Source organism: Xenopus laevis, chromosome 6L, assembly GCF_017654675.1.
Source record: "Xenopus laevis strain J_2021 chromosome 6L, Xenopus_laevis_v10.1, whole genome shotgun sequence".
NCBI lineage: Eukaryota > Metazoa > Chordata > Amphibia > Anura > Pipidae > Xenopus > Xenopus laevis.
The window spans coordinates 137,839,836-137,850,560 of NC_054381.1; the positions used below are offsets into that span (position 1 = coordinate 137,839,836).

General features: G+C 40.9%; 1 protein-coding gene across 1 annotated transcript; it reads right to left on the reverse strand.

Moving 5' to 3' along the window:
• Positions 1-23: 23 nt before the first annotated feature.
• gem.L (GTP binding protein overexpressed in skeletal muscle L homeolog) lies at positions 24-9,707 on the reverse strand. The gene is made up of 5 exons (XM_018268132.2): positions 9,567-9,707; positions 7,114-7,481; positions 4,999-5,075; positions 3,237-3,441; positions 24-1,473 (listed from the first exon to the last, which is right to left on the reverse strand). Exons 2-5 carry the CDS (start codon positions 7,469-7,471, stop codon positions 1,196-1,198), a joined length of 918 nt encoding a protein of 305 aa, XP_018123621.1. The 5' UTR covers positions 7,472-7,481; positions 9,567-9,707; the 3' UTR covers positions 24-1,195.
• Positions 9,708-10,725: the final 1,018 nt, after the last annotated feature.

Below are 10,725 nucleotides of genomic sequence, written 5' to 3' on the forward strand. Positions count from 1 at the left end.
ATAAATAAGTCACATCCAGAAGATAAAGTTTGATTTATCTTTATTTTTCATTGTATAATGTACCAGGTAAAAAAGGAATCAAAAACAAATAGAAATGAATAAGAAACATAACAGGAAACAAGATAATAAATAGATAGTCGCCATACTGGTATATTTTACCAGTTAAAGAATACATCTGGTTTATGATTCTTTGTGCATATTCTGGAAAAAGTGGCACGGGAGGTTTGCCATGGAATTAAATATTAAATAATGGTATTAAAGTGATCAGGCCATCAGGTCTTTGATTCCAATGTCTACTTTGGATTACTAAACCTGGAAAAAGTTACACTAGTTATTACATTCTTCTTCAAATCTTGCCCCATTTACCCCAGTAATCTTGTAACACCCATGAAAGCTTTATGGACACAGAAGAGTATAAAAAGGCAGTTGTAATGTCACGTAGTGTAAAATGAGTGCACTTATTTTTAAGATAAAAGAACGGAATTTTGATTTTGACAAAAATAATCAAGTATAAAAAATATTGGAGTAGGGGGTCGAAAATATTTTTAAATAAAAATATTGTCTTCTGTGTAGCACGAAGTAGAATTTCGGGAAACTGGGTGTGTATGGTGTTTGTTAGTAATATTTCTATAAATAAGTGTTAGCATAAGATACTGTTAGATAAGGCACGGGCAGCTTGGAGCCCTCTTGCTGTTGATGATGTTTCATAGACGCCTCCCATTGGCTCTGTTAGCTGCATGGCAAATTATCTTGCATAGTTTTTCCCCCTAAGGAACTGGAGTTGCATATAAAAATCTTTTCAGATGTTGTACAAAAGGCAATATAAATATGACATGAGGAAATAATTATTGGATGGTTTCTCCCTCTGATGGCAATGCAGACTGACAGCCGTACGTTGGAGTTCTTCAGTGCAATTTAGTGCTCCATTCCTAAATGATCAAAATTAAACAAAAACTACAAAATCCCAAAGGAAAGGAAATGTTTCTCTGAACAAACAGTCAGCCCACTGGCAAGTCTGAATGTCGTGGCTGGAGATAACGCAAGTCGGCTGCTGTAGCATCCATGGCTGAGGAAAGCACAAGTAAATTGTGGTCATGTCCAATCTAATATAGATTGATTATTGGTTGGCAAAATTGCTAAATGATTTCCCATCACTTTAACTTATTTTGCTCTGGTTGGTATATCCTGGTTACATTTATAGTACCGATAGGTCATGGCAAGATTTCGATTTCAGCTTAAAAGCCATGTTTTTGTTTTTCTTGGCTACAATTTTCCCCCAGAATCTCCTGGCTTTCTTGGGGATACTTTCTCTCCTCTTTTGATAGGCCAGTCGTCTTTGGTTTTTCTCCTTGCTGTCTCGCCTTAAACGCACCTGCCGCACAATCCCTTCAAAGAGTTCCTTCACATTGTGTTGGACGGCTGCCGACGTCTCGATGAACTTGCAGTCAAACACCACAGCACATGCCCTGCCCTCTGAAAACAGAAAGAAAGAGAAGACTATGGTCACACGAGAGTTCCTGGATTGACGGCTGCAGCTCTCATTTCTTTAGTTCTTCAAACCAATTATCTGATCAATTAATGCAATAGCCCTTCCCAATGAAACCCACTGTATAATGGTTTCAATTATCTGTAAATACACTGGCATAAAGGTGGCATAAAGTGCGGGCGGGCGGGCGGGCGTTAGGTTTGCGCAGCCTATGGGCGGCCGGGAAAATCCGGCGCCGGGGGGAGATTTATCAAAATGTGAGATTAGAGTTTACGGCAGAAAAGGTGGTCATACACGGGTTGATAAAAGCTGCCAGCAGACCATGTCGGCAACTTGTTGGCCCGTGTATGGGGCCCTCCGATGGGCTTCCCAGATCGATACCTGCCTGAAAATCAGCCAGGTGACGATCGGGCAGTGCTAAAAATCCTGTCAGATCGCGGACCGTATCTGTTTGTTGATGCAGTCCCGAGATCCGACCGCCTGTACTACTGGATATGATCCAATCGTTGGGCCCTAGGGCCCACGAGCGGATCAGTCCGACATCAGGGAGAGATCCGCTTGTTTGGCAACAGTGCCAAACAAGCGGATCTCTCTGTGTATCGCCACCTTTACATGACTAAGAAGGGCCCGCACCCTGTGGCTAGACAGGCAAGAACGTGGGTTCAAGATGGAACTTAGGTTTTTCCTCTCATGCAGGCTCTGCTGTATGATAGTGACACCGATGTGTAACTACTGAAACAAAGGTACCAACTGGGTGAAAAGGGGGGGGGGGGGGTTGTTATATATACAGTATATATTTCATGCACAAAGTCGGCACTCACATTTATGTAGTCTTGTTTGCCTGGGTGTAGGTCAGATGATTGTAGATTTCTTTCAAAGACGATCCGCACTCTCAGGACTTAGTGGACAAATAGATTTGTTTATTGTGGAGCGACAATAAACTGATCTATGTGTCCACTGAATCCTGGGATTACAGCTCGTCTTTGAAAGAAAGAAAGAAAGATATATATATATATATATAGTGTATATATTCATTATCGCTTTAAACTTAAGCTAAATATCAAGATAAAATTGACGTACGTGTATAGAGGCCAGGTGATCCGAATCAGAATCTATATACAATGGTTTTGGTTGTTGATATGGCAGGTTTGAAAATGGCCAATACGTGGAGCATTGGCAGATGAGGAAGTGAAGAGGAGCTGTACATCCCCTTCACTTCCCACAGTTCCATTGATTCTGTTGACCTGAATGAGCAGAACAACAGGAAAGTTGCCACATTGCGCATGGCTCCTTTTATGTTGTTAATTGTCTGTTCAGATACTATTAGGGATTGGTGTGTGTGTATGCATGCTTTAAGCACCTAATTCCAAGAGGAGAGGGAGGCAGCAAGGGTAAAAAAATAACAATAACTTGGAAAATACCACTGATTCACTGCAGCGCCTCACAGCAAAAGTCCAAAGTTTTCCACAAAGCAATAAAATGATGGCTATGCATATAGCAACCGAGATAAATGGGCCATAGATCATAGCAACTGATTGCGCCTTTATGGCTCACGTGGTACACTGAATTATCACTCATCAGCTAGAACTAATCCCACTCTGGGGAAAGAAATCAGCAAGCGAAATCTTTCTATTCATTTTTTTGGACATGAATGAAAAGGAATTACATTCAGCTTTTGACTGTATGAGATTAGTAACTGATTCCAGTGGGTTGGTTTGGTATTGTGCATTTAACTATGCTTTGCTCCTACCTGATACAGAGACCTCTCGGCAACGGACAAGGTCACTTTTATTGCCCACAAGTATAATGGGGATGTTGTCTGTTTGCCGAGCTCGACGGAGCTGTATGCGCAACTCGGAGGCTTTCTCAAAGCTTGCTCTGTCAGTGATGGAGTAGACAATTAGGTAGGCATCTCCAACCTGCATGCACTGCTCACGGATCCAGTTGTCTTGAGCCTAGCCATAAAGAAACACAAATTATGATTGGTATTGCCTTGTAACAATAAGATTATATTACTTGATATTTATTAGTTTTCTAGAGACCAGTGAGAGTGAAAGAGACCACTACTGAGCTGCACAAAGAGTACTTGCTTAAAGGGGTTGTTAACTTTTAGTATGATGTAGCGAGTGATATTGTGAGACAATTTGCAATTGGTCTTCACTCTATATTTTCTGTGTTTTTTTTAATTATTTAGCTTTCTGTTCAGCAGCTCTCCAGCAGCTATCTGGTTGCTCAGGCCTGGGCCAAGCCAGCTTTACCCCCTTGCGGGCAGGGCCTCGAGTGCGCATGCACACGTCTGGAAAATAATTCAATTTGTGAAGGGGGAAGAGAACAGAGTGCCGGTGGGAGAGAAAGTGTCCGGACCAGGGGTAGGCTAAAAGAAGAGGTAGGCTTCTTCTGCCTACCCCTAGTTCCGGCCCTTTGGTTGCTCGGATTCAAATGACCCCAGCAACCAGGCAGTGATTTTGAATGAGAGACTGGAATATGAATAGGTGAGGAAAGAAAGATGAGTAACAAAAAGTTACAATAACTATAAAATTGTAGCCTCACAGAGCAATAGTTTTTTTTTGGCTGGCGGGGTCAGTGACCCCAATTTGAAAGCTGGAAAAAGTCAGAAGAAGAAGACAAATTATTGAAAAACCTTAAGAGATAAATAATGAAGACCAATTGAAAAGTTGCTAAGATTAGGCCATTCTATAACTAAAAGTTAAGTTAAAGGTGAACTATCTCTTTAATAATACTTTGCTAGTGGTTTCTGGGTCAAACAATCACTGTAATAAGCTATACCTCTGACTCTAATATTTAGAGAGAATAATGTACCCCCTAGTGTAAAATATAAGGATAATATAAGTCACCAAGGAGTCCCATGACCATATAAAGGCAGGAGGCCAAGTGCTTTTATAAAGGTCACATAACTCCAGTTTGGTGTTTTGAATTATGGATTTAGTGCATCCCTAGTAGAAGGTGCAAGAGAGACAGTTCCTTCTAGAAACCCTAGACCCTAGACAAAAAGTACTATAACCTAGGGGCACATTTACCAAGCTCGAGTGAAGGATTCAAATTAAAAAAACTTTGATAATCGGTACTTCGACCATCGAATAGGCTACTTTGACCTTCAACTACAACTTTGATTTGAACGTTTGGAACTAAAAATCTTTTGACTATTCGACCATTCGATAGTCGAAGTACTGTCTCTTTAAAAAAAAACTTTGACTACCTACTTCGCCACTTTAAACCTACCGAGCATCAATGTTAGCCTATGGGGACCTTCCCCATAAGGTTTCTAAGCTTTTTTTGATCAAAAGGAAAATCCTTCGTTCGATTAGAAGGATTTAATCGTTCGATCGATTTTTCCTTTGATCGTTCGATCGAAGTATTTGCGGTAAATACTTCGACTTCGATATTCAAAGTCTAAGGATTTTACTTCGATGGTCGAATATCGAGGGTTAATTAACCCTCAATATTCGACCGATAGTAAATGTGCCCCCTACTGTGTAACAGGGGATACATACCTTATTTTCCCACATATCAATTAATATCAGAGTTGCACTTTCTCCATCCACCATCAAGTTTCTTTCATAGGTGTTTTCTGTAAGGGAAATGAAAAATGTAGTTACTATGTAACTGGGGCAAAGACTTAGATGTCCCTACCGTCCATGCATTGCAAACAGCTTTAAACATCTCTTATTTGTCAGTACCTTAGAGAAGGAATGATCTTGATGGACTTGGCCCTATAAAAGGATGGTGCCCCCCTAACTTGCAGTCCACTTTTGGCCCTTTCCATATGCCCTTTGCCGCCACCATATGTAAGATATATAATATATAGCCTAATGTCTCGCCAGCTACTTACATTTCTTATCTAACAAACCCTGACTGCAACTCTGCTAAATAGTTTATACTGAACTCAATAAAGAAACTTTTTAGCTGGGCTGACTTCCATGGATAAACTCCAGATTGCACTGTAATGGAAAAAGTGACTTCACCTCTGAGAGAAAACACAGTTAATTTCCCTGCTGTCAGAGGAATCTCATGCTCTTGCTCCCAGCTCCACATCCCTGTCTGCCTAAATCTGCCTGTAAACGTTCCTCATGCACAACCACCATACATAGAGCTTGTATCCCTATGATAAATGTGACAAAGTGTATAGGAAAGATTGCACTTCTCTAGTGTTGCATACATAGAACTTTCCTTACAAAGATCTATGTTCAGAGCTGTAGGGGCACCCAAACTATTCCCAAGGTGCCTAAATAATGTGAGTGTTTCCCAGCCAGCAGTCTTTTAATAATTATACAGGATTTTGTTAAATCCCCAAGGTTGGGCTCAAGCTGTGCATTTAACAAAATTTATAGTATTCGGAAAAAATGAATCCAAACTGCACTGGGCAGACCAGACTCTTCTGACCACACGAGCAAAATTTTGACCATATAAGTCAACTGCTCAGGGCCACGGTCTGTAGCTTAATACAATTTTGAGGGCCACAATATCTATAGAAAATAGAAAATTCAAAGCTGGCAGTTAAAATACAACTCCTGGGAACATCAATTCCGTCTCTGTAACTGGTAAAGAAAAGATATCTTCAAATATTAGAGGAGGTAGTATTTTAGATAAACTTCTCAAACAAGAAGCAAAATGGATTTTTTTTCTTGAAAACTAAACAACCACTTAGTATGAACCTAGTTTTGTTTAAATGTTATCTAAATGCCATTTTCATCTATTGTCACATCAGATTATAGCAAAAAAAACTCTTAAAGGAGAAGGAATAGCATTTTACAAGTGACTATTTTTACTTACCTGACCCCCACGTGCCAGTGCTCCAATCAGCAGAAAACTTCATCTGCCCGGGGTTTTTCTAGCAAACACCGTGGAGCTTCATCGTTTTTCAAATTTCCCGACGCATGCGCAGTAGAGCGAAATAGCTGGCGTTTTAGTTAATTCCGGCTTTCCACTCTACTGCACATGCGCAACTGTGAGAAAACCCAAAGAAGCAGGAAGAGGATCTCTCCATGGTGGTCACTAGAAGAACCCCGGGCCGGTGCGGTGTCAGGTAAGTAAAAGTGGTCACTTGGGGGTGCCTAACTTTTGGCACCCCAAGTGTAAAATGCTATATTGTCTCCTTTAAAAGTTTTTTTCAACTTATTACTTTTGTAACTCTTTATATATGATACAATCTAGGATAGTCTAAGCAACTTTGTAACAGTGTTTTTGATTGGGCATCCTAAGCATGCTTCCATTTGGTCCTCTCTTAATTGTCTATCCTTAGATTGGCTGTTTGGGGCATGCCTCTGATTGGTCGTTTTCATCTAAATATGACTGTATGTACAAATGTTTTTTAGCCTATGACAACAAGGCACGAAACGCGCAAGGCTTTCCTGAGATGTTTTTTGCTTAATAAAATTAAACTGCATCTATTAATGGAGTGTGATCCCATTTGTGCCAGACTAGATTTACATATTTTTCTGGTAACATCAGTCTTCAGCTGTCCAGAGCTGCTGGGAGTTCTATGCAAATTGGGGGGTCTAATATTTGGACATATCCTATGGGGAGGGCTGAGTTAAATAACCACAGATTTTTACAAAAAGCAATCTGGCTATTCTATGGTTTGTTGGACATGCTAATGGTGACCTTACCTCCTAACATATCACAGTCACCATCCACAGAATCAGGCACCCCTGCAAATATATTAGCCAGCGTAGACTTTCCAACTCCTTGCTCCCCAATGAGCACAACCCGGTAGTAGGTATTCCCAGACTCAGAAGAGATGACCGAGTCAGAAGAATCCGATGACCAGCTTCTCCGGTAATACTCCACTGGGTTATTGATGGTGGGGTTATTGATGGCCGGGTAATTGATGGTGTATTTGCGGGTGAGGTTGAAGTGCTGCTGCTTCTTCTGAGCCTGAAGGTTCTTTGCATCCGCCGGGATGCTCCATCGCTGTTGTGCATTGGCTGTGGTGGTGCTGCGACGCATGGTCACATTCAAAGTCATCCTTCTCTGGCTGTGGGGGAAAAATGAAACAAAAGTTGTAAAATTTTCAACAGTTATTTAGCAGGCAGCATTTACTGGCTGATATCAAACATCTTGTTGGTTGCAGTAGGCTACCAGACTTTCTCAGTAAATTTAGAGGCATGTTGCAGACTACAGTAGATTCTGTGCAGCCACACAGCCAGCATCCAATTTATACCCACAGGTACTGAAAGTCTAAGGATGCACCTAAGAGATGATTTAAGAGGGTCAATAAGGTGTAAACTTTCATTGACCATACAATCTAATACTTTAGATATGAGATTCTCAACCATAATTCATTGGTGAGCGACAATTACAAGTAACTCCCTTTAGCTGGTGGGTGCTGGAATTGTTAAAGTTAAGTTATAGGGGTTGTTCACCTTTAAATTAACTTTAAGTATGATGTAGATAGTCATATTCTCCGACAATTTGCAATTGGTTCTCATTTGTTATTATTTGTGGTTTTTTGAGTCATTTAGCTTTTTATTCCGCAGCTCTCCAGTTTGCAATCTAAGCAATCTGGTTGCTCAGGTCCACATTACCCTAGCAACTATGCATTTATTTGAATAAGAGACCAAATTATGAATAGGAGAGAAAGATGGTTAATAAAAAGCAACAACAATATGTCTGTAGCCTTATAGAGCATTTGTATTGAAACAGAGTCAGTGACCCGTATTTGAAAGTTGGAAAGAGTCCGAAAAAAGGCAAATAATTCAAAAACTATATAAGAGAACAAAATGATGGCCAATTGAAAAGTTGCTTAGAATTAGCCATTCTATAACATACTAAATGTTAACTTAAAGTTGAACCACCCCTTTCAGGAACATAGGGTGGAGAGTCCTCACGCATTTTGTGCAACCACTACTGAAGATGCCCATGTCTGTGCTGAATAGTTTGCTGCCTCCACAAGAACAAGTAACCCAGTAACATCAGTATGTTTTTTTATATGGAATTACAATAATTACAAGAAATCTAAATGACTGCCAATTATTCTGGCTGCACCTCTTTAATATTTGAGAGAATTTGTGTGGTTACATTTTGGAATCCACTGCAAGTGTGGAACAACCAGAATGTAAACCTTTATACAGAGGTTCTTAACTTGTCCAAAGATGAATCCCCAGGCTGTTGAAAGCAGGGCTCCAATTCCTGTGCCACAAAACTGACCCTCAGCAGCATTAATCCAGGTCTCCAAAAAGGCGAAGAATCCCAGCCTTGGCAGTACCCAGGATCACCACTAGAGGCTGCACATTTGTTCAATAAAAGGTCCATAAATTCACAGTGTTTAAATCAACAAATCCATTCCATCAGGCAGGTTAGGCTTCCATTGTCTAAACATGGTTTGCTGGAGCATCTGGGATCTGAGCTTTTCTCCCTGGGAGCAGAATACATTGCTCTGCTCAACTACCATGTTTAGTAACATGACTTAGATCCAGCAGCACCCCTCATGTAGAGTTTTTGCAATTAAGATATATAATAATACAAGTTTGCAATCATTTGGACATCAGCTCTGTCAATCATTATGTCCTGCAATGACTTATAATTCTTACCCCATTTTTTAGGGGAAAAAAATGATGAAAAACAAATTCAAATAAAATCCTTTAAACTAATATGAAGGGGACCCCATTATTTCCAAATATGCAGTGTGCTAGTAATATCACTGTAATGGTTTTCATTTTTATTTTGCTAATACCCAATATATACAATTATGTCCAATTAAACAGTATGCCAACCCTATAAAACATATTCCTTTCCCAGCAAATGAAACTTTAAAGTGACATAAATAATTTCTCCCCACTGGCACCCCAACTAGTGTGCATTTTATTTGTCAAATCATTATAAGACCCCTGTATTATTGATTCTTATTAGCAATATCACTCGCTGGCACTATATAAATACATGATGATGATGATGATCTAGAGATTAAATATTAAACCCAGTCATTGCCCATTTAGCTGGCGTGTGCCTTTACATGTCACAGTTAAACTGGTTTGGTTTTGTTTATAACAGAAGTATATGTGATCACTCTGCTCTATAGGATTTAATTTCTAACTCTGCATTTTGGAAAGCATTTACTTACCTTTATTGCTTGTCTTCTGAAACCCCGCAAAAGCTGAAGTCCTGAGTGCAGAGTACAGGGATCTCTCAGGGAATAGTTGGATGAAGTGCTGACTCTCCGTTACCCTGACTTTCTCCAATTCTTTCTCAGCTCCTCCAGTTTATATTAAGCTCGGTGGCTGGGAGACAGGGCTTTTCCGTGATGTCATGTTCATTTGCAGAGCTCACGCCAGCCCACTGCAGCAGGAGAGCGGAACCTTGTGTGCACTCACCCAGGCAGCAACAATTAAACGTGTCTTAGCCACTAGAATTCCACTCATTATTTTTCCACTTAATTTATACGGTCCAGATTTTTATAACGGAGCAATGGAAAACAATAAATGCAAGGCAAAAAATGAAAACAGAGATTGAAGGAAGAACAAATAGAATAAGGCAATAACATTAGCTGTGGAGGAGTACAATGGTGCATATATTTCCTGTGCAGGGCTCCATACAGCCGGCCATGTTCAGTTCAAGTATAATTAAAGGGGTTGTTAACCTTTAAATTAACTTTTTGTATGATGTAGACAGTGATATTCTAACACAATTTGCAATTGGTTTTTATTTTTTTATTATTAGTGTTTTTTTGAGTTATATAGCTTTTTATTCAGCAGCTCCCCGGTTTGCAAGTTCAGCAGTCTGGTTGCTAGGGTCCTAATTACCCTAGCAGAGGTGAACCTAGGCAACGTTGGGGCCATTGCAAAAGAACTGCAGAAGGGCCCGGCACATACTTCAACATTACAACCTCAATCATCTACCCACCCTCTCACCTGCCCATCCTCCCTCCATGTTGGCTTGCCCACATCTCCTCCCACTCAGCGGCCTGTCCACCTGTCCTACCACTTGGCCATCCTCTCACCCGCCCATCCTCTTGTCTGTCCATCCGTCCACCTTCCCCTCTCGTCCGTCCGTCCACCCGCCTGCCCCTCTCGTCCATCCACCCACCTGCACCTCTCGTCCATCTACCCGCCTGCCCCTCTCGTCTGCCCACATGCCTGCCCGCTTGTTCTCCCTTTCACCTATCCATCCTGTCTCCCTCATGTGTCCTCAGCATTGTGCAGCTGTGAGCTGGGATTTCTTTAAAGCTATAGAGAAAGCAGACCCTGCGGTCCGAACCCCCATGTTCCTCTGGCCCCCGTGTG

Bases quoted from the DNA above. Each gene is read 5' to 3' on its own strand.
- gem.L (XM_018268132.2), bottom strand. From the start codon at position 7,471: ATGACTTTGAATGTGACCATGCGTCGCAGCACCACCACAGCCAATGCA. The intron at 3,442-4,998 runs GTATGTATCCCC...CTTTATGGCTAG, and splicing joins TTGATATGTGGGAAAATAAG to GCTCAAGACAACTGGATCCG. The intron at 1,474-3,236 runs GTAGGAGCAAAG...TTCTGTTTTCAG, and splicing joins CCGAGAGGTCTCTGTATCAG to AGGGCAGGGCATGTGCTGTG.